This window comes from Fringilla coelebs, assembly GCF_963513975.1.
Source record: "Fringilla coelebs genome assembly, chromosome: 28".
Lineage (NCBI taxonomy): Eukaryota > Metazoa > Chordata > Aves > Passeriformes > Fringillidae > Fringilla > Fringilla coelebs.
The window spans coordinates 5,347,276-5,370,518 of record NC_140054.1 but is presented as its reverse complement, the minus strand read 5'-3'; the positions used below and the strand labels follow the sequence as shown (position 1 = coordinate 5,370,518).

General features: G+C 65.2%; 1 protein-coding gene across 3 annotated transcripts; it reads right to left on the bottom strand.

Moving 5' to 3' along the window:
• Window position 1: 1 nt before the first annotated feature.
• NHSL3 (NHS like 3) lies at window positions 2-21,681 on the bottom strand (the record flags this gene model as incomplete). 3 transcript variants are annotated; one of them, XM_084222575.1, is made up of 7 exons in its annotated part: window positions 2-807; window positions 1,035-3,887; window positions 3,974-4,090; window positions 4,424-4,541; window positions 5,614-5,669; window positions 5,868-6,023; window positions 21,477-21,681. In XM_084222575.1, 7 exons carry the CDS (start codon window positions 21,679-21,681, stop codon window positions 785-787), a joined length of 3,528 nt encoding a protein of 1,175 aa, XP_084078701.1. In that variant the 3' UTR covers window positions 2-784. The 3 variants fall into 3 exon arrangements, with proteins under 3 accessions (XP_084078701.1, XP_084078702.1, XP_084078703.1); XM_084222576.1 differs by lacking the exon at window positions 21,477-21,681 and adding an exon at window positions 14,568-14,655; XM_084222577.1 differs by lacking the exon at window positions 21,477-21,681 and adding an exon at window positions 7,462-7,868.
• Window positions 21,682-23,243: the final 1,562 nt, after the last annotated feature.

The window sequence follows — 23,243 nt, the reverse complement described above, 5'->3', positions numbered from 1 at the left end:
CAGGTACAGAGCTCTGAGCAGCTACTCGGCGGCAGAGGGTCAGTTGCTTTTGGTTTGGTTTGGTTTGGTTTGGTTGAGTTTGTTGTTTGGTTTGGTTTTTGTTTAGTTTTTTTTTACAATCAAAGAAATCAAAATGTGACCCGAGTTTACAGAAACAGAATCAAGGCTTTACCCCAAAGCCCAGGGCCAGCTCAAGGGGCAGCCAGGCCCTTCCTCCTGCTGGGCAGTGGCGAGTGGCCAGAGCCAGGGCTGGCCTTGAGCCCCTCTGGGCTTTCCATCAAGAGCCAAAGCCCCAATCCCTCCCAAGCAGCACCTCCATCCCCTCCTGTTCCTGTTTGCATCCCCCCAGGTGCTGTCATGGCCCAAGCCTTCCCATTCTTTGTCCAAAGTGCTTCCATTCCTCGTGGGCCTGCCTGGCCAGCAGCAGTGGCTCCAGCTCTGGCGTCTTCAGCCCCAGCCCCGGTGTCTTTGGCCCCCAAACTCCTCTGGGTGTGGCTGCTCAGCTCCACACACCCACACCAAGCATCAGCTTGGCAGGGAGGAGGTGCTGGCTCTGGGCACGGGCCTCGAGTCCAGTAAAAAAAAAGCAAAATAAAGCTGTAGTACTTAGGAAAGTGAAACCAACACCATTTTTGCATAAATATCATCAAGGCCGTGGAGGCTAAGGCTGTTTGCTTCCTGTATTAAGTTAGTTGCCAGTTCCACACTCGTCCGTTGACCTGCCCAGGTCCCTGAGAGATTTGGATTCCTGTCTGTGGGAGCTCCAGTCCTGCAGTGTCATCCTTCAGGCCGTCTCTCCCCGTCTGTCTGCAAAGCAGGAGGAAAGAGCCCATCAGCCACCCCAAATCCCAGCTTCCCACAGCCCTTCCAGGCCCTGTCCCTGCTGTCCCCGTGCCTCCCAGCTGGAACACATCCCAGGAGCCGTGTTGGGCGTCCAAATTGGGAATTTATCCCTTGGGAATGCGTAGCTCAGGATGCTGAGCAGCGAAGCTGAACCTCCAGCAGCATCATCCCGCGGCTCCCACCCCACGTACCTTGCGCAGGGAGGCTCTGAGCCGCCGGCTCCGCGCCGTTCCTGCCCTCCGTCCCCAGCTCGCTCTTAGTCCTGCTCTCCTCCACCTTGGCATCCCCGTCCAGCACCGGGGAGCCCAACGCCTCTGCCCCCGGTGCCTTCGGGGAAGGAGCCGGCCCCGAGCCGAGCGAAGGCTTCTTGGCTACCGGAGGGGGGATCTTGCCGGGTTTGCGCTGGGCTTGCGCCTTGCCAGGGCCCTGCGGGGCGGCAGCGGCCGGGGCTGCCGAGCGCTGCCCGGAGAAATTCATCAGCTCGGCCACCAAGTTCCTCTTCAGGTCGGCCTGTGCCTCCGGGGACGAGGCCGTCTCGATCACCAGCTTCCTGGAGCTCTTGGCGAAGATGAAGCTGGCGGTGGAGGCCGGCGATTTGCTCCTGGGGGACAGCTGCCCATCCCCGGGAGGCCCCTCGGCGCCCGGCTGGGCCGCTCGGCCGCCCGGCGGCTTCTCCGCAGCCTCTCCGGAGGCCAAGGCGGCGGCCTTGAGGTGCACGGCCTGGAGGAGCTGCTTGGAAGGCGCCGCATCTTGGGCGGGAGGCGGCTGCCGCATGGACAGGGAGCGCCGGACGGGCTTCTGGGGGGCCGGGCGCTCCTCGGCCCCGGCTCCGGCCACGGCTCCGGCTCCGGCCGAGGGCTCCACGCTGACGGAGCGCAGCCGCACCATCTGCAGCAGCGAGGGGGTGACGATGGGCAGGCTGGCGTCCTCCTTGGCAGCCGGGCCGCTCTTGCTCCGCGACGCCGGCTCCTTCTTGGCCTCCGCCCGGGGGCCGTTGGCCGCCTTCTTAAGGCTGATTTGGGGCGGCAGGGCCAGAGCTGAGGGCGGCGGGAGAGGCGGCGGTGGCGGGGGCACCGTGGGAAGGGGCTCGGCGGGGTGTGGAGGCTGTGGAACCCCGGTGGGTGGCTCTTGCTGCTGAGGTGATGAAGATGCAGCCCCCGGGCTCGGTGTTGCCGTCTGCCCGTCCGCCAGGGCCGAGTTGGCGTCGGGCAGGCTGGAGAGATAGGATTCATCCGGAGGGGGGAAGTCTGCCATGGACAGGTCGTGCTCCTCAGGGGCTGGCGGTGGTGGTGGGGGCCAAGCGGTGTCGGTGGGGGGCTCGCTGCTGGTCTGGGGGCTCCCCTCCACCTTCTTGGCCGGCGGGGGAGGCGGGTGGTAGGCAGGCGGCGGTGACGGTGGCGGGGACTTGCCGCTGGGCTTGGCCGAGGGCTCCTGGCCGGCAGTGCTGGACGCTGGGGGAGTTTGTGAGGGCTGGAGGGGGCCGGTGGGGGTCGGGGGCTGCTGGGGCTTGGTGGGTGGTGGGGAGAAGGGAGCGGGAACCTTGGGGTGTGGTGGGATGATGAACCGGTCTGAGCGACTGGTCAGCGCCTCGGGGGGCGTCGGGTCCGAGGCCGAGGAGGAGATGGAGGTGAGGGAGGAGGACACGGAGAGCGCAGGCGACTGCAGGGAGCAGACCCGGTCCGGCTTCTGGGGCTGAGACTTGCCCGGGGACACAGCTGGGGGTCCCAACCCCTTGGTGGGCAGTGTGGGCGTCCCGCTCTGGCTGGAGTAGCCGCTGGAGGGGGACATGGTGCGGTCAGAGCCGTCGGGGCAGCTCCACTTGGCCTGAGCTTGGGGCTCCCTCAGCACCACCGTCACCCCGGGGCGGCCCCGAGGGGCCTCGGGGGAGCTGGCGCCGGCCAGGCTCTCGGAGCGGAGGCTGCTGGTCTCGCTCAGCGCCGGGGAGAACACCTCATCCTCGCCCGTGGGGCTGAAGGGCTCGGGCCGCGGGGACCAGGGCACGCTGCTCTCCCGCTGGGGCCGCCGCTCGGGCCTGGGGGGCAGCCCCAGCACCTTGGGCTCCCCGTCAGCCTTCTGGTGCAGCGAGTAGGTCCTGCGGGGAGGGGCCGGGGGCTTCTTCATCTTCCTGAGGGACACGCTGCGGGTGGAGGAGCGCTCGCTGGCCAGGCTGGCCGTGTCCGAGCCCTCCGCCTGGCTGCTCGTGCTGTAGGCGGGGGACGCGCGGCCGCCGCCCACGGCCAGGAGCCCGGGGGCCGCAGCAGCGAGGCCGGCAGCGGGCTTGGAGCAGGAGCTGGCGAAGCTGGTGGAGCTGTAGATGCTGATTTGGTCGGTGTCAGAGCGAGCCGCCGCGTCCACCTCGCCGCGCGGCCCCGCCTCGGGCTGCCGGTGCTCGCAGCCGCCCTGGGAGGAGATGGTGGAGCTGTTGGAGACGATGGTTTCCGTGGACTGCGAGTGGCTCCAGTTGTCGCTGGAGGAGGAGGGCTCGCGGCTGCGGGGGCCGCGCTCCGAGAAGCGGGACAGGGAGCGCACCGAGGCCGGGCTGGACGACACGAGGCTGCAGCGGCTCAGCGTCCGCACGCTGCTGCTCGTCAAGGCCACCACGTCCACCATGGGCGGCAGGATGGCGTTGGGGATGATCTTGGACATGTAGGTGCCCTGGGGCGAGATGGACATGACGGGGCCCACCAGCATCTCCGGGGGGTTGGCGTAGGTGGTCATGCCCGGCACGGCCAGCGACTTCGGCCTCACCATGGGTGACAGCTTGGCCGCCGTCTTCCTCCCCAGCAAGCTGTCGTCGTAATAAACCCTGTTGATGTGCTTCTGCAGGGCTGCATCGGCCTCCTCCAGCACTCCCAGGCAGACGCGGGCGCCGCCAGCCGCGGGCAGGGGCTGCAGCTTCCCGTCGATGGTGGGGATGCGGACGGCATCGCCCGACACCTGCCCCCCGTTCAGCAGGGGCTGCGCTGCCTGGCTGTCCCCACGGCCCGCTGGCCCTCGCCCATCCACTTCGGGATGTCCCTTGGCTCCATGGCTGTTCCTGAGACCTGGGAGCAGGGAGAGATGACTTCAGTGTGATGCCAAGGCAAGGCAAACAGATCCTAAAAATTCCCCTTGCTGCCCCAAAGCTTACCCAGCTCCTTATGGACGTGCTGGGGGATGCCCAGCACTGTTGTCCTCCTCTCCTTTCTCTTCTTGCCAGCCCTCTCTGAGGATTTGGGAAAGGAGTCGTGTGGTCGGAAGGTGGAACCTGCAAGAGGTGTGGGAGGGTCCAGCTGGTGTGAGGGGGGCCTTGGCCAGGATGTCCCCAGTGTCCCCAGTATTCCCACTTCCCACTGCCAGAGGTGCTCTGGGATAAGCCAGGCTCAGCCACTGGAACAGTCTGGGCAGGGAGGAGACTGTGTTTGTCTGTCCATTCCCCTCACCCAGCCCCAGCGCTCTGACTCAGCCAGAGCTGCTCTCATCTCTCCCAAGAGCCCCCAAATCCCTGTGCTGGCTCGTGGCCACACCAAGGCAGTGCTCAGCTCCCTGCCCCGCTCCCCAGCCCCCCTGGCAGCCCCCAGCCCACAGCCCAGCCGGGTACCTTTGCGCTGGATCATCTCGGAGCGGATGGAGAGCGCATCCTCAGAGGTGCTGTCCGTGGCACAGGAGGCTGCCCGGCTCCGGAAGGACAGGCTGTCATCCTCCGAGGATGCACAGGACTGTGGGGACACAGAGGGCTCAGCAGAGCCCGGGCTGTGGGGACAGAGCTGCCCCAGCCCCGGCCAGGCCCCTTCCCCGCCGCGAACTGACTCTGCAGCCGAGACAAAAGCTCTTCCGAGGGCCAAAGGCTGAGTCAGCCACGCCGGCATCCAGAGTCCTCCCACCAGGAGCAGGGCTGGGAGCAGCCCCTGGGACCCCGCACGGCTCTGCAGCCCCCCGGAGGGCAGGAGAGACGGGGCTGGGGCATGCAAGGAGCACCTGGAGGAGCTGCCCTCATGCCAAGCCAAAATGACTCCGTGGGTGTCCCCAGCCCTGCTGTGCCCCAGAGCCCAGGGCTGGAGGGCTGCCATGGCTGGGAGAGGGGTGTGGGACAGGGACAGGGACAGGCAGGATCCCCAGCACTCCCTGGACACGGCCCCATGCTGTGTCCCTGTCCCTCCAAAGCACCCCTGGCACAGAGGTTGGGATGAGACACTTCAGAACCAACCTGACCCCTGAACCTCAGAGCTCCCGTGGCTCTGCCCAGCCTGGGGTTCCCAGTCCCCCACTTCCAAAGGGTTAAAGGGGCTGAGAGCCAAGGAGAGGCAGCAGCTTGAGCAAACACAAACAGGGTGAGGCACTGGCAGCGGGGTCAGAGCCCAGGGATTGCCAAAGCTCAGCTCAGCCAAAGGAGGGGGAGTTTCCCCTCGTCAGCAGCCAGGGAGGGGCACAGGCACCAGGCTGGATATGGCCAACAGTCCCTAAATGCCACCAGGTCACCCCTCCTCTGTCAAGGCTCCCAGGGGACACCAGTGGGGAAGGGACAGGGGGATGCAGGCACAGGAAGGGCCCTGGCAGAACCCCACAGGGCAGAGCAGGACGTGCCAAGGCTGAGGATGGGGAAAACAGCTTGTCATGGGGCAAAGGGGACAACACCAAGGGACACACGGCCAGTTCCAGCCCCACAACCCCCCTGGACATGGTCCTGCCACCTTGGCTGGTTGTCTGTCTGCCCCCAGACACCACCCAGGGAGGACGGGAGAGCCCCTCTGAATCCCCTCACCCCCTGGAGCACCGCTTGGCCAGGCTCACCTGGAGGCTGCTGGTGTCCCCGTGGTCCCAGGCACTTTTGGTCTGTTTCTGCTTCTCTGTGGAGGGAAGACAGAAGGTGAATCCCTCCAGGGGATCTGAAGGAAGCAGCTGCTGAGCTGGCAGTGCCCCTGCACAGCCACCAGCACTGGACTCTGGTCAGCCCCGTGCGCCGCCCACACCGCCCGGCCGGCCAGGAGCTGGGGACAGCCCTTCCGCCGTGTCCCCGAGGCCACCCTGGAGCTGGGGACACCTACCCTGGTGCTGCAGGGACTTCAGCCCCTGCTGGGCCTGGTTGTGCAGCTCCTCCAGGTGCGGGGGCCGCGTGCTGGGGAAGAAGACGTTGTCGGGACATTCCTCGCCCGCCGTGTACTGCACGCTCAGCCGCTTCTCGCCCTCGCCCTTGGCAGCGCCTGCGGGGACAGCGGGGTCAGCTGGGCTGGGGGGACACGGCCACGCTGCCACCCAGCCCGCAGGGGACAGCACCAGGTGGTGATGTTAGCCCGCTCAGCTCCAAAGCGGACGCTGGGAACACCGAGAGAAATCCCATCCCTGCCCGGTCGATATTCCGGAGTCAGGATGTCTCTGCCGCTTTTCTCCCTGGGACGTGGGCCCGCCCTCCTTCCCCAGAGCCTTCCTTAGGAACTAACGAGGTAATAGGACCTCGTTATTCACCCCTGAACCGCGTGGGGCTTGGGGCAGCTGAGCAGGGAAGGAGCAGCACAGGAGGGGATTAAATGTGGAGGGCACGAGGATGAGGATGAGGATGAGTTTCCCTTCGGAGCATTGCGTCATTCCCAGGCTTCGCTCATCACCCCAAGAGCAGGGACTCCCCCCATGCCCCGGCAGGCTGGGAACTGCACAGAAGAGAGAAACTGAGGCACATCCAGCGGCAGAGATCCCAGAGGACTCAAATCCCTGCTGCAAACCGCTGGATGCTGAACACCCCATCAGCCACGCCTGGGGCAGCGCGGAGCCTCCACTCCCTGCCTGGCAGCCCCTTCCCCACAGCCACCACAGCACCCTGCAGTGCCCACGGCCAGGGGCTGCCCTGGCATCACCAGCCCTGGCATCACCCAGCCCTGGCACTGCAGCACCGTGGCACAGCCCTGCCTGCTCCTAAGCGGAGCCTCAAACTCTTCCTGCCCAGAAAAACACAAACAATTTTGAAGAAGGGAAGGGTGAGGGCAGGAAACCGTCAAGGCTGGCACCCCGGGGCCAGGGGCACCTGCTGCTCAGCATCGCCGGCACCACGCACCAATCACCCCTCGTCCCCTGTTGTCCCCGTGTCCCCGCACCCCTCAGGGCCAGCCCAAGCAGGCAGCGAGGCAGCCGTGCTCTGTCTCCAGCACACAAAGGAGCAGGCCTGGAACAATGGAGCCTCCCGCCCTGCCGCCATGCCGGCCTCTGCCTCCGCCAGCACCGGAGCTGCGAGCGGGCACCGGGGCGCGGTGCGAGCGGGCACCGGGGCACGGCCCGCCCGGCACGGCGGGTGCTGCCACACGGGTCCCCCGTGCTGGTGTAAAACCCCTGCAGGGGACACAAGACACCCAGAGCCCCCCCAGCATCACGTCCCTAATCCGCTTTTCTCCCCCAATTCCGGCAGCCCCTCGCCTGACCCCCCCCAGACGTGCTGGGGGAGAGGAGCGCAGTGATTTATTCCGGTAACTCCGCGGCGGGAGAGGCCAGGGCGGGGGTGACCTTCCCTGCCCTCCCCCCGGGGATGGCAGCCCCCCTGCCCGCTGCGGGTGGGCGAGCAGCCCGGGCCGGGCGGGGGGGTCCCGGCGGGCAGGGGTTGTGTAAGGACAAGGCTCTGCTCCCTGCCTCCCTCCCTGCCCGCTGCTCACTCACCCTTCTTCTTAAAGAAAGCCAGGAGCGAGGAGAGGTTCCTGCCCATGAAAACCACCATGGTGGCCGCGGAGAGGGTCTGGTCCCCAGGGAAGGGGGGCTCCGCCGCCCCCCGAGGAGGCTCAGCCTGTTGTGCCGGGGCTGCTCTCACCCGGCGTGTGCCGGCGGGGCGGATGCCGGCGGCCCCCAGCTCCCTCCCTCCGTCCTCATCCGCACGGGCGGGAGGATGCTCGGCCAGGCGAAGACGCTCCGGCGCAGCTGCTTGCGAGCAGGGAGCAGCCTGAGCCGGGGACGGCTGCGCGGTGGCAGGAGGGGACAGTCCCCGGCAGGAGGGGACAGTCCCAGCTGCGCCCACCGCTCTCCGCAGCCGCGGGAGAAGGGAAGAGGGGGCCCCTCCTCTGGCCCCCGGCCCTCCCGCCTCCTCCCACGCACGGCACAGACCACAGGGATCTGTTCTTCCAGGCTCGGGGCCAGCGTTTCCCCTACTCCTCCCTCTTGGACCCCTGGGACTTCCCAGGACCCTGCTGGGCACAGCAGCGCTGCAAACCACAGTGCTCGCTTCCACAACAGTGCGGCCAACTGGGAGGAACTGGGAGGAACTGGGAGGCTTTTGCACCTTGGCTATGACACAGCACAGGCAGCAGGGTGACATTCCCCATCCCAGCCTGTCCCCAGCGTCCCCCAGGACCCTGCCAGGAGAGCCCCGTGCCCGGCAGAGAACGCGAGTCAGGACGGGGCCAAGGGTGTTTGTCCTTAGGGACACGGCTACGTCACGGTCACAAGGGCTGGCAGCACCGGGGGAAAACCAGCTCTGGGACCAGTCTAACCAGTAGCTCCAGCTGCTGCTGCGGAGGCAGGTGAAAGCAGGGGCAGAAATGCCAGGCGGTCACACAGTGGCACTACACTGGCACCGCCGGTCACTGTCCCCACCATGGAGGGCAGTGGGTGCCCAGCGCCTCTGAGAGCTCCATCCCCCCATTTACAGGTGTTTTACCCCAAAAAGTGAACAGCCCCCAGTGTTTTCCCAGCAGGCAGCCGTGTCCTTGTGCCAAAGGCTCTGCCCCTGCCCTGCAGCTCCCCACGGGCCGTGCCCAGGGTTTGTTCCTGCACGATGCAGCTGGGCTCATCCAGCCCAGGGTCCCAGCAGTGCCTGTGCAGCCCAAGAGACAGTTTGACCTTGTGAAGGGCATCTCTGTGTCCCCAGCCAGGGAGCTCTGGGCTCAGCAAGGATTTCTTCCCTGGAATTCCAACATGGCCATGGCCCCAAACAGCAGCAGCTCCCTGGCTGTGCCTGAGCCAGCACCTGCTCCAGCACGGGCAGGGTGGGCCCTGCTGCCCAAACGCTCCCCAGAAGGTGCTGCTGGGGGTGGGCAGATGCTCCCCAGCTCTTTTCACAGCACAAGTGGAAAAGGGACATAATTAAAGGGCTGAGGATGCACAAAGCAGGCAGCCACGTGCTGAGCTGAGCCTGTCATGAGCCCAGAAAGGGCCACGGGCGGTGGCAGCTGGCAGGGACACTGCTCCTGGCTCCACAGGTCAGGGTCCAGCCTTCCAGCCCCTCCTGAGCTGCTGGTGCAGGGCCCAGGCACAGCTGAGCTTCAGCCCCATGGATCTGCTGATGGCAGCACAGGTGGAAGCTGCTTCCAGGGCTGTGAGGACATTCCCGGGTGCTGGCAGACAGCCTGGCCCTGCTCCACCTCCCTGCCCGTGGCCCATTGCCCACGCAGAGGACCTGGAGAACATCCCTCACCGATGGAGACGTGTCCCTCTCCAGTGTGACACCGCTGAGGAGGAGCTGCAACCTCCCAGAAGATAATCCAGGGCTGAGCCAGGGCACGACGCTGCCTGGCCACGGAGGAGCCTCGTGGCAGCTCCACTTCTCCCACTCCCTGTGACCTTCGCTACCTCATCATCCTCACCCGGCCGGCCTCACCCCGGCTCTGTCAACACACGGTGAAACCGGCTGGAAACGGGGGGGATCCAGGAGGGAGAGAGCTCCCGGTGGGCTGGGGAAGCCGCTGCAGCTGCAGCCGCTGCCGGTAGCAACACGCCCGGTCGGAGCCGGTGTCCCGGCCCCTGTGCATTCCTTGCGGTGCATCCCGGATCGCCCCGTGCCCTCCGGGCTCGGCGTACACACGTGCCTCGGCCACACGTGGCGGCGGGGTTCTCCCAGATAAGGAGGCGGGCAGCCTCTCAAGGATGGGCTCCCCAGCTCGGGGCTGGTACCTGCTGCTGCCGCTGCCAGGGGTGGCTCAGAGGGAGCAAGGCACTCTGGAGCAAGGCAGCATCCCTGCAGCAAGGCACAGGAAGGGACAGGGAGCCCCAGGCACCCTGCCTTCAGCTCTGCCTGAGAGAGACTGGAGGTACCAGAATGGGAATGGGCTCCACAAGGAGCACGGCCAGGGCCGCCCAGCCCGATGCTGCAAACAGAACTCAGTGCTGGCGCAGCTCTGTCTCTGCTGCTCTTCACCTGGAGAGAGCCAGGGGAGCAAATCCCATCTCCTGTCCCCCTCCTCTCCGGGCCTGTGCCTCCTGCGAGCAGCAGGTTTGGCCGGGCTCGGCTGCAAACATCCCTCTCTGCCTGCTCGGCACTGCCCCGACTTGCCTGCTCCGCGGGTCCTGCGGCGGCAGCAGCGGCTCCCTGCCCGCCCCTCCACCGCCACTGACTCACCGCCCAAAAATGGGGAGGAGGGGGAGCTGCCAGGCGGGCGGGAAGGGGCTGCGAGATCCCCAAGGGGACCTGTGTCCTGCTCGCAGCACCATGGAGCCTTTGCCTCCCTTCTCCCGGCAGCCAGAGCAGCGAGAAGCGCCCCTGCCCCCGGGGCTGGTGCTCTCCCACCACTCTGGGTGTCCTCCCAGCACCATCCAGGCCTGGGGGCTGCTCTGCCTGCCAGCAACCACCACGGGCATGGATAACACCAGTGGGGTGCACTGTGAACCCCATTCCTGAGAGCTCCATGGAGCTGCCAGGACATGGATGGACCCTGATGGAGCTGTGCTCCAGTATCACAGAATATTCTCATTTGGAAGGGACCCTATCCAGCCCCTCAGCTCCAGCATCCTGTCCCTCTGCTCCCTTTGCAGCCTTGAACTCTTTAGGGTGTCTGGGAGCCCCTAAAGGCGACCAACCCGTTCCCCAAACCCTTGTCTCAGCACAGCATCCACGCCCTGGAACACCCTGGGGGATCCTGAGCACTCCAGGCAGGGTAAGAGCACAATAATATTGACAGTGGCTCTGGCCACACAGCCCCTGCTGCCAGCCTGCCCCGGGCCACACCTGGGGGGCTGCTCCAGCCAGGAAAACATCTCCAGCAAGCAAATAAACACAGCCCCATCCACGCTGCTGGCCCGGCTCTCAAACACGATCCCACGCAGAGCCTGAACTAAAATTAATTTCAACTGGGAAAACAAACTTGGATTGTTTTTTTCTTCCTCTAAATCACAGTGCAGAAAGCTGCCTGGTCTCACCTCGGTGAGCCAGCAGGCCCTGGAGAAGGAGCTGGTGCAGGGTGAAATCCCACTTGGAGCAGAGCCGCGGCTCCAGTCGCCTCCAGCCACGGCTGCTGTCATGACAGGAGCACTCAGGGTTGTGCAACGGGCCCTGACCTCGCTGCTGTCCCACAGTGCCCCACAGCCAGCCCTGGGGTGACACGGAGTGTGTCCTGTTCCCTGAATTATCCCAGATCCGGGCCAGGGGCTGGCAGCAGACCAGAGGGGGTCCTGGGGCAGGACCACCCCAGTGCCCGGCTGTGCCTCACCCCAGCCCCTGCAGCAGCCCAGCGAGCCTCCATCCCACCAGTCCCCACCCCGGAGAAGCCACCAAACAGGTTTGAAGGTAAATAACAGCCTTCCCCGGCCAGGAGCCGGATCCGGGCGGGAACATCCCAGCTGGGGAGCGCAGGGCGGGAGAGGGAAAGAGACACAGAGGGTGACACCGGTGGCACTGTGACCAGGGGTGGGCCACCAACGCCTCCTCCTTCCATTCCCCGGAGCTTTGTCCCTCCCTGATACCCTTCCCGGTGCTCCGGGCTGGCTGTCCCCGGCCCGTGCCGTTGTTTGCAGGGCACCGGGTGCTCTTGCCACGGCAGAGGCGTTGCCTGTCACAGCAGGCACCTGGCTCCCCGCAGGAGCCAGCCCGGCAGACGGATTAAGGACAAGACGTTGCAGGTTTTTTCCGTGCACGGATCCCCCGTCCTTGCAAGCAGCACCCAACCCCGCGGGGCTTTTCCAAGGAAACGCTGCGGAGGTGCCGATCCTCCCATGGGGACGGACACGGCGAGCGGGGAGACGAGCTGCCACCAACACGGGGTGGGGGATAACCCAGAGGCACAGGGCAGGTCCCATCCCTGCCTCTCGCTGCCGGGAGCGTGCCAAGCCAGCACGGCACGGCACGGCACGGCATGTCAGAGCCGAGCTGCCTGCCGGGGACAGCGGCGGGTCGCCTCCTGCCCTGCTCCGGGAGCGGGAGGGGGCACCGGGAAGGGCTCGGTGTCCCGGACGCTGCAGGATGCTGGCTGGCGGTGCCTGCAGGAAGCGCCTGTGTAAATCTCGGCGTGTCCCCCGCCGGGACCGGCCCCTGCTCTCATCCGCCCCCCGGGTGTTTGCGGAGCCGGCCCAGCGTGGGGCTGGCACGGAGAGAGCTCAGAGCTGCTCAGCCCACACTGGAGCTGCCCCGCAGGAGCCGGCACTGCCGAGGGGCTCCATGGCTGCCGCTGCTGCTGCTGGGGACGTTCACAGCCACCCCTGCGGCACTCGGATCCCCCATCCCTGGAAGTGTTCCAGGCCAGGTTGGGGCGGTCTGGGATAGTGGAAGATGTCCCCGCCCGTGCAGTGCAACGCGATGAACTTCAGGGTCCTTTCCAAATCAAACCATTCCATTATTTTTTCCCAGCGGCCACCGAGGGGAGGCTGGTGCCGGGTGACCCCGCACCCAGAGCTCCATCGCCGCTGACTCCGCGGGGCGCAGCCTGGCCAGCAGCCACGTTCCTGCGCCCTGACTCAGCAGGGCCCGGCGGGGAGTCCCGATAAGGAGGCGATAAGAGGCTTCGGTCTCCCTGGGGCTCAAGGACCTCCGCCGGCACGGAGGAGAGGCCGGGGATGCCCCCGGAGCAAGCCAGGCCCTGCTCTGGCACGGGGAAGCGAGCACGGGGTGCGTGGGTTTGGCGCCGGTGGGCAGAATTGGGTGGGCCACCCCGGAGCCCTCGGCTGTGCCCACCCTGTCCCTGGGGACCCCTGCTCTGTCCCCTCAGCACCCAAAGGCGGTGCCCACACCTCTGCACGCATGGCACAAGCACGAAACCATCTGCCAGCCCCTGCCCGGGCCTGGTGCGCCAACACCGGGCACGGCGGGGACAAATGAACCCGCCAGTCACCCAAGGGACAGGAGCTGGGGACACTGCTCCAGCCGCCCGCCATGTGCAATTGCTCTCCGGCCCAAAATCCAGAGGCACCCGGGGTCGTGCAGGGGGAGACGGCAGCGGCGGCGGGGCCCGGCACACCCTGCCCCCAGCCGGTGATCCCGGCTGCGCCCTCCGAAACGCTGAAGCGACACAATGCAAATTCTTTGGCTTTGTGGCCGCCGCGCCGTTGCCATGGAGCCGTGGCAGAGAACAAACACAACTCGCCCCATGTTTTCTCAGCACCTTCCACCCCACGGCCTTCGGCCCCAGAGGCAGCCCTCGCCTCCCGGGATCTGCCCCGGCTGTGCCGGTCCCACATCCCGCCCGTTCCGGGGCATCCGAGATGGAGCAGGGCTCCCCCAGCCAGCCCTGGGGGAGGGAGGCACGGTCCTGGTTCGGGATGGACACGGGACAGGCGAGGCTGGCAGGGATGGAGAGGAGATGGAGGTCAGGGCAGGAACGGCACGTGGAAAGGGTGAGGATGCGCCGGGGATCGCAGCTCCAGCCCAGCCTGGCCAATGGCACCGAGCCCTTCCTGCACGGAGAGCACGACCTGCAGCCTGCAGCCACCCACAGGAGGATGTGGAGAGCCTGCAGGGAAGGAGGTGCTGTCCCAGCACGGCCATGGGTGATGCGTGACCTCCTGCCTCAGTTTCCCCATGCACTGAGCAGATGTTCTCAGCCAGGACATTCCTGCACCCTCCGCCTGTGCACCTGTGGGGTCTCCCCATGCCAGGCCCCAGCTCTGGGATGGTTTTGCTCCGAGTGCTGTCCCCAGACCTGTGCAGAGTTGACTCCAGGCCCTTTTACCCAGGGCTCTCACACCTGGCTGGCTGCTGCCTGTAAAGGGGAGCAGAGCAGGAGGGACAGCAGGGCCAAAGATCCCACAGGGCTGGTGGGGAAAACCCCCCAGTTACCCCGGGGTCCTGCTAACCTGCTCCTGTGACCCTGCCCCTGTCCCTCCCAAGGCTCCTCCTTGCCTCGGGCTGGGCTGGGGACACAGGGACAGTTTAATGACAACGGTGGGAGAGTCAGCAGCCCCGGGATGGGGACGATGTTACTGCGAGAGACCCTCCCTGCTGGCACCCCCTGCTCTGATGGAGGAACCACGGAGGGAGCTCTCCAGGCACCCCACGGGGTTCACAGCTCCACGCGTGGGTGCAGCCTGGCGTGGGACCCTTTCCCTGCTCCTGGTCCCTGCAGGAAAGATCTCGGTCCCTGCTTCCTGCTGGACTTTCCAGCATCCATGGAGACGGAGCATAAAAGCAGCGGGGCAATCGGTGTGTGGACAGACGGACAGACAGACAGACAGGCGCAGAGCGAGGTGGGAGCAGCCCCTGCAAACACTCCCAGATCCCCGAGGCACGGGATGGGAGCGGGGGGCTGGGGAGGAAGGCGACGCTGGCAGCGCTGGGATCCCACTTGGAAAACAAATCAGTAACTAATTCAGCTGATCCCGTCCCGATAGCGCAGCCAGCCCGCGGCTGCTCCCCGGCACAGCCCTGCCCGCAGCCAGTGGGGCTCCCCCAGCCCCACACCGAGCTCGGGGCCCGATCCCACCCCCCAGCACCGGGAGGGCACAGCGAACCCTCCCCTCACCCCCTCTCCTGCCCAGCCGAACACCAGCAGCGAACTTTCCCAGCGCGACCCCTTCCAACTCCGGGCGCGGGGATCCCCACACGCATCCCCAGGTGTCCCCAGGGCTCCTACCTGCCCTGGGCTTCCCGGCGCGGCCGAAGGGCCAGGAGGAGCCGGGCTTGCTGCCCGCCGGGCTCCTCTTGCGGTGCGCGTTGCCCATGAGGCCGCCGCCGCCTCCACCGCGGCCGGGTGGAGGGCACCGCGGTGCTACATGGCCGAGCCGAGCCGAGCGGGCTCCGGCGTGGCCCGGGCGGCCCCGGCAGACGGCGGCGCTCAGCCGCCCGTTCCCATCGCTCCGGCCCCGGCGGAGCTGAGCGCTCGCAGGCGGCCGTGCCGGAGCCAATGGTGCGGGCAGAGAGGAGGGGCCTGCCGGGATCAGCCGGCGGATCGCAGCACCCTCCCAGCCCCATCCCTCCGCCGGGGATGCCTGGGTGATGCAGAGAGGCTGAGCGGGCTCAGGGAGACGCCCCGGCGGCCAAACATCCCCGAGCGGGGCGAGAGCGGCGCAGGGATCCCTGCTCCAGCCGCGCTCGCACCTCGCTGGAGTTCGCCACGCTGCCGCCACTTCCAGCTGTCCCCAGCTCCAAAAGCCACTACGACCCTCCCCCCTCGGTCCCCTGGGAGACCTCACCCAGCCCGGCCAAGGTTAGGACAGGACTAGCAAGGCTGGGACAAAGCGCCCGAGGCCACGGGCTGGGTCCTGCTCGCTGCCCAAAGTCGGGGCGAGCAGCCACATGCCAGCCCCACGCAGCCTGGCGTGGGTGGCAGCCCCCGGTGCCCTCCCCACGGCCCCTCCTGCCTCTGGGCGAGTCACGAGCACGTTGCTCACACTGCCGGCACCTTCCCGTGCCCTCTCCCGGGCACCTCAGCCTCTCCCTGCTCCAGCAGCAGGGAAAAGCCATGGGAATTGCTGCTCCAAAAGCTGCCCACACCTCCCGGCCAAGCCCCTCCACGGCCCCTTCCCCAAGGCCACTTTTCCCTCCTGGTTTTTAATTAGAACATTAAATGCTGCGAGGGCAGGGAGGGGTCAGCCAGGCAGGCAGTGGTGGGCAATTCCTGCTGGCAATGTTTATGTTCCTTAGGTGATTCATCAAAGGCTGGGATAAATAGGAAGGAGGGTTTTGTGGGAAAGGCACAAAACCGAGGAGGTGGTGCAAGAAAGAAAGGAAAAAATTAAAGATCAACCAGCAGCTTTGTCCTGACCTCCCGAGGTGATCGGCACCGAATTAATCTTTGGACTTCAGTCTTCTCCTCAGCAATGGAAATATTGATGGTTCAGCTCCTCCACAGCTTGGTTGGGTGCCCAGAGCACGCTCAGCTGGGCAGGGACTGTCCCCGTGGGTTTGCTGCCCCATCTGCTGTGGGAGATGAGGGGATCCAGTGGGAAAATATTCCCTGTTTTCCACTCCTGTTCACAGGACAGCCTTTCCACCTTGGGGCAGCGGGGAGGAAACAAGGAAACAAACAATGGTCACAAGAGCAGCAGATCAGAGGGACTGATCTGTGCCCAGTGACTGTGGGACAGCATTTCTCCTCGGCTCAGCCAGGGGCATCTCCAGGCTGGGATGAGGCTTCCTCCCACTGCCCAGCACCTCTCAGCATCTCTGGGATGTCCATCCCAAAACATGAACCCCCCGTGTGCCACTCAGACCCCTCCCCAGTGCCCCAGGGGCTCCTCTGCAGCCCCCAGGACAAATTTCCCTGTGCAGCTCTTGTCTTTCCCTCCCTGGGAGAAGCAGGGAGGCTGGAGCCTGCCCCAGATCCAGGGAGACGCTTCCCCCTCCACTCCCAAAACAGACTCCCTCCCTCCCTCCCTCCCTCCGTGCCAGCACTTGCTCAGGGAACGCGGCCACCGAGGCGTCCCCGCCCCCGGGCACAGCCCGGGCTGTGCCGGCAGAGCTCCGGGAGGGAGCCGGCCCCGGGCACCCCGCGGGGCCCACGCGTGCCAAAAATACCGAGTGATGGGGCAACTCACAGCCACGAGGAGCTGCAGCTCCCGGTTCAGTCCCTGCCGGATTTGGGGCGCTGGGAGCGGCAGGGGGTCTCCAGCACCCCCACAGACCCCACTGAGCCGCCCCTTTGCTGCTTCAGGGCACAACCCCCTGAAATCTGAGGGTGGGCCTGCTCTCATCCTGCACCCCAGAGCTGATGCTGCTGTGAGCAGAAATCTGGCTCAGGGAGCCTGGGGGTACAGCTGAGCACCCCAATTCCCTGCTCCCTGTCAGAACCTCAGTGCAGCCCAAAGGGAGGGGAGGGGAAGGAGGGGAAGCACCCTCAGCCTCCCATGGAGAGCTGGGGGCCAGAGATGCTGACTCCAGGCAGAATCTCTTCTCCAGGCCAGAAATCCCTGGTTTGATTCACCCAGAGAACTCTGATAAGAGCTTGGAGCAGCAGAGAAGCTGTTCATGAGATACAGATCTGCTCAGCACAGCGTGACTGCCCCGAGCACATCTGATCTTCCCAAAGCCACCCATTCCCTTGGCCAGAGAGGCCAGGCCAGGCGTGGGGACCCCTCTGTGCTGTCACAGGGGGCAGATCTGTCCCTCCTGGTGCTCTATCCATCCCTCCTGCTGTTTCACCCACTCCTTCTGGAGTTTTCTGAACCTGATCCCATCTCCCAGCAAACACAGAGCAGCAGCTGAGCTGCCTGAATGAGAAAGGAATTCAGCCCTTGTTCCCCTCACGGGGAAGTAAAGCTCAGCGAGGCAAAGGTAACACAAAAACCCCACTTGAGATCCCCAATCATTAACAGAAATACATAACCAGAAGGGTTTCAAACGATTTCCTGCTGCAGCCGGAGTCCAGGCCGGCTCTGCTGATGACAGGTCCAGCTCCAGCCCACAGAGGTGGAGGGAGAGCAGCTCCCTGCTCAGGGTCAGGTGGATTTTATCCATGCACAGCACACCCAGCCCCAGGCTCTGGCTCCTGCTTGGCAGGGAAATGTTTTTTCACTTCATCCTTGCCCAGCTCTTCACCTTGCAGCGGGTTCTGTTCCCACCGCTGCCCGAGCTGGAGTCAATGATGATATTGTCTTATGAAACCAGAGCTGCCTTCCACGGGGGAAACACGACCCCGCTGAAATCGCTTTATCGGATCTCATGGAACGTTATTCCCGGGAGAAATCCTCCCGGTCGTCTCCAGGTGGAGTGGCTGTGCTTGCAGACACACCTCTCTTTGTTCCCCGGTGCCAGGCCAGGCCAGCCAGGGGATTCCTGCTGCTCACATTGGCTGAAGTGTCACTCTGTGCCTCTGGCAGATGAATAAACTCATTCCCACACACACAAGGAGCAATCCCCACGCTCTCCCCTCTCCCCTGAGCTGACAAGCTCAGGCCTCGACTGTGTTTACACCCAACCCTGCGTGGCAGCAGAGGATGGAGGAAACAATTGTCCGGGGAGATTCCACAGCTCAGCCCCACGTTTCCTTCAGGGCTCACGTGCACCCTGTGGCATCAAATGTCACCAGCACAGAATCACGGAATTATTGAGGTTGGAAAAACCCTCCAAGATCATCAAAGCCAACCTGTGATCAAGCCCCACCTTGTCAACCAGCCCAGAGCACCGAGTGCCACGTCCAGCTGTTTCTTGAACGCCTCCCAGTGCTTAAAAAACCTTTCCATGAAGGAACTGAGCACGATCTCCAGCAGAGCCCAGCCCCTCCACCCTCTGCTCACCCTGCACATGGCAAATCCCCAGTCCCAACAAGCACTTGCTGCTGTTACAAAGCAGCTGTGAGCATTGAAAGCTTTATTTTTAACATCCCTATCCCCCGCCCCAGTTCAGGAAATCATTGCTGCTGGACTAAGCTGGCATCAAAAAGATTAAAAAAAAAAAAGGAAAAAAAAAAGCCAACCCTAATTTAATATTTCTGGAACATCGATTCCTTTACTTCATCAAGGAATTAAGAGGAATGTTGTGAAAGCTGGATAAAGCAGCAGCCAAAAAAACAGACTAAAAGCTCTGGAGCCCAGCAGCAGCTCATCCTTCATCCCAGAGCTGTGTTCACACCTCTGCACCCAGAAATCCGGCCCAGGGAGTGGCAACAGCCAGGTACCCCAAATCCTTGCTCAGGGTTTGACCCTTGGCACGGCCCAGCTGCTCAGCTCCCACCCCGGGGCTTAATCACTGCTCTGCCTCAAAGGTTATTGTGGAAATAAACACGGCTGGAACAGCGACAGCACCTGCAGCCAGCAGGGCCCATCCACCCCAACAAGGCACAGCATCCAGAGGATGCAATTCCAGCTGGGATGGATCCATCCCCCCTCCCAGAGGCGCTGGTGTCCCCCAGAGGTGGCGGATGCTCGCCCAGGAGGGGGATTAGGGAGCCTTTGCTCGCAGCTCAGCGGTTTGGGCAGCCAGAGATGGGATTGCTGATAGCCAGGGACCCACGGGACTGATCCAAAGTGGAAATGCTCTCACCCTCCCTCTGCCTGATTTCAGTGCTGAGCAATGCCAGCCCACAGCACAGCGGGCAGATCCCAGGAGTGAGCCCTGGGATGGATTCTCTCTCTCTCTCTCTTTCTCTCCCATCCCTTGGAGCCACCACAGGATGGTGAGGCATGCCCTGCCCCAAACCCACCTGGGCAAGGGCAGGGTGATGGATCACGGGCCTGATCCAGCTCCCCCAGCAGCACACGGACACAGGGAAAGCTGAGGGCACTCAGAGCCCGCCGCAGCTCTCTCCTCTCCCCTCCCACAGCTCCCAGCTGATGTCTGGAAGAATTCCCAGCCCGGCTGGTGATGTCGGCGCTGCCCCCGGGCAGGTCAGATCTCCCCAGAAAACACCCGGGGCTAACACTCCTTCCTTCCCACAGCCCAGCCCAGCACCTTGAGGCATCCTCCAGGGATCCTCTTGAAGCATCCTGACCCCCATGCCCCGGGGAAACGCCATCCCCATCCCACGGGGAAACGCCGGGAGCCCCGCGTGTGCCGGCGGCGTCCCGAGGGCGCAGCGGCCGCAGCGGAGCCGGAGGCGCTGGAGCAGGGAGGGGTTCCTGGCGTGCTCTCCGTGCTGGAACCGCACGGGGAGGCTGATTTAGTCACGCAGGCAAGCTGCAACCGCTGCACATCCGTGCTGCTTCTCCCGGCACACCAGGGGAGATGCGAGGGAATTTGGGGCGCCTCCCGTCCCGTGGGATGGCAAAAGCGCAGACGGAGGGGAAGAGTCCCCAGGGCTGGGGCACCGAACGGCCCCTCCATCACCAGCACGGGCTGTGGGCACTCAGGACAGCTCTCCTGGATGTGTCTGATGGGACAGCAGGGTGGCAGTGCGGTGACAGAGCCCTGGCTGGCACGAGCTGCCACAGCGAGGTCCCCGAGCTGTGACCCTGACAGGCCGTGACTTGGCATTTTGAGGATTAGCTGGTGAACGGTACAACTTCAGGGGAAGGGGAAAAAAAATGGAAAAAAAAGGGCTGGCAGAGCTGCTGGGGGCGTTTCTGCCGTGAAGAGGAACATCACATGCTCCGGCACATCTCGTTTTTTCTGCTCAGGTTTCAGTGCTGGGCTGTGGCAGCGGCGTCCACACACGGAGGGCTGGGAAGGAACCACCAGCAGCATCTGATGGATCAGCCCAGGAGAGAGCTCAGCTCCTCCCAAGCCTCTTTTCCCTTTCCATGGCCACTCCTGTCCTAGCACAGATCCCCGTGTGCTTCTCCACACAGCACGCAGGCTCGGATGCCTGGAAATTCACCCCCTGGAGCAAATTGAGGAAGAAAGTCCCAGCTGACACCCTGCTGTGCTCGGGTGCACGCAGAAGAGGCCTCTCCCTTGGCAAAAGAGCCAAAACCTCCCTGCCAGAGGTGCCTGCAGGGAGGGCAGGGGTGTGACACAGACGGTGTCCCCGACAGTGTGGGGTGGGACAGGCTTTTGGGGTGATCCCTTCCTCCCTGGGACATCCACTGCTGCCAAAAGAGCGCTGAGGAGAGGAGCATGACCAGACAAGCCAGCACCCATGGCTCTGCCAAAGCTCCCTGGCTGAGCCCTTGGATCCCCAAAATACAGCTCCAGGATGGCCAAGAGGGGACCCAGAGCAGCTTCCCCTGCAGGATTGTCCTGGCCAGGGTGGCAGGGACGTGACCGGGCCGCAGAGGCAGCAGCCACCGAGGGGCCGGGGTGAGAGCCATATCTGGGACAGGAAGGGCCACACCTGGAGCACGCAAACACCCTGCCCAGGAGGAGGAGGAGGAGGAGGTGGCAGCGGCTGGCACCCCTCCAGATTTCCCTCAGCCCCAGTGACCTTCTGACTCAGCGCAGGAGAACCTACCCAGTGAACCGGCACCAGCCCTCGGGGCCGGGGCCAGATTGTGCCAGGGACTGCCGGATCCATCCTGCTGCCACCACGGCCACCATGGCCACCATGGCCACCATGGCCACTGCCACCATACTGCCACCACGGCCACTGCCACCACCGCCACTGCCACCTCCTTCTCCCGCTGCTGCCACCACGGCCAGCAACTCCACCCCACCCGGCCACCACTGTGGCCAGCACGTCTGCTCCTCCTGTGTCCCCTCTTTGGTCACCACCTCGACTCCTGTTCAGCCACCACGGGGACCCCTCTTTGGCCGCCTCCATGGTCGGCAGCCTGACCCTCCTCGGCTTCCACTGTGACACCTCCTCGGCCTCCACGGCCACCACCTTGACCTCTCCTTCACCACCTCCTCCATGGGCACTGCTGTGACTCCTCCTTGGCCACTGCCACAACGCCTCAGCCACCACCCTGAGCCCTCCAGAGCCGCCAACCTTATTCCTCCTTGCCCACCGTAGTGAACACCACCCCGACACCTCCTGCCCACTCCCACGGCCGCCACTCAACGCTCTGCCATCACTCCAACCCCACTGTGGCCACCACCGTGACCCTCCTCGGCCGCCACCTGGCCACCGCCTCGACACCTCTGAAATCTCCTCGTCCACCTCCGCTGCGGCCACCACCGTGACCCCTCCTTAAGTGCCACCGTGGCCACCTCCCCGCCCGCTCCTCACCTGCTCCCTCCGTCCCTCCCGAGCTGCCGCCGTCCTTGGGCGGCCGCCGCCGGCCCCGGAGCCAGCTGAACGCCCGGCGCAGCGAGTTCGCCCGGGCCTTCTTCCGTCGGGGGGGAGCCCCGGGAGCCCCCGCCGAGCCGCCGCCGCCGCCGCCCCGCTCCGGGTCCCGCTCGCCGCCCGCCGCAGGTGCAGCCCCGGCGGACATGGCCGCGGCGGGCAGCGCCCCGCACCGCCCCGCACCGCCGGCAGCCGCTGCCCATAGGGCCGGGCCCGCCCGGCTCGGCTCGGCTCGGCTCGGCTCGGCTCCGGCTGCAGCCCCGGCCCCGCTCCGGGCTCCCGCCGAGCGCCCGGCGCCGACGGAAAGTTTCTGTGCGAGGCGGGGCCGGGCTGCGGGAGCTCCGCCCGCACCGGCCCCCGCCCCCGTCGCCCGCAGGTGGCCCCGGGGGCGTGGGGACCGGGGACCCTCCCCTTGGTGCCACCGGGGTCACTCCCGCGGCTGCCGGAGCTCCCCGAGGTGTTCTTCCCGTTCCCCGGTGGGTCCCGGCTTTGTCCCCTCGCTCTCCGCTCGGGGGGCGGTGCGGGGACGGCGGGGTTGGTGCCAGCCCTTGGGAGCCTCTGTGGTTCGCTCCCGAGGTGCTGAGCATCAGCGGGAGGCAGGCGGAGGAAAACGGAGAAACACCGAGAGCGGCGCGGAATTCCAGCATCGTCATCCCGGGGCGGCGTCCGCTCATCCTGGGGGGATGGCCCCGGCCTCGGCCCCGGCCCCGGGAGAGAAACCGGAGCTGGCAGCCGTGTCCTGCCCTTGCCCTCCCATCCCGCAGCCGCCACCGGTTCCTCACCTGGCGGCCCCGGGGGTGGCACTCGCCCTGTCACCGCCAGTGGCAGCGCCCAGGGGGACACCACGCTCCGTCCTGGGCGCACCTGAGGCCACCGAGACGCTGCCTGCAGCCTGTGCCACGCTGCTGCTGCTGCTAATGACAAATCCGCTCCTGAAAAGGGAATGACACAGGGTGAGGGGGGGTTCAGCCTCCTGGCGTGGCTCTCCAGGCTCTGCCTGAGGCCTGCAGAGCTCCAGGAGCTGCCTGGGAAAGACAGCAGCTCTGGGGAAGGATTTCACTGCCCAGGACAAGCTGGCATTGCTCAGGAGCATGACCACTCCAATCTGATCTAGCTTAGATTTCAGGAAGAAATCCTTCCCTGGGAGGGTGGGCAGCCCTGGCACAGGGTGCCCAGAGCAGCTGGGGCTGCCCCTGGATCCCTGGCAGTGCCCAAGGCCAGGCTGGACAGGGCTGGGAGCAGCCTGGGGCAGTGGGAGCTGTCCCTGCCCATGGCAGGGGTTTGGAACAAGAGGAGTTTTAGATTTCCTCCCAACACAAACCATTCCATGCCTCTGTTCCAGCTGAGAGGGGACAACAGCACAGCAGGGACGGGGCTGGAGCAGCAGCAAGTCGGTGACAGGAAGGTGGCAAAGCCAAGGGAAGGATCCCAACAAGAACTCAGGGGGTTCCTGCTGCATTTCCACCCTCCTGCCTGCCGGGGTTTGGGTCCCTGTGTTTCCTGCTGGCTGTGTTGGAGCCACATCCTTCCCGGACGCTCCCAGGGCCTGGCCACACGCCCAGAGGAGTTTGCCAGCTGCTGGAAATGCCTGGAAGGGTTTCTGAAGCAAGAAGCCTCTCCATCCTTCAGGCTTCCCAGCACATCAGCATCTCCTGTGGGATTCAGGCTCTTGCATCTTGTGCAAACCTGAGCTTCCTGCTGCTTCCCAGG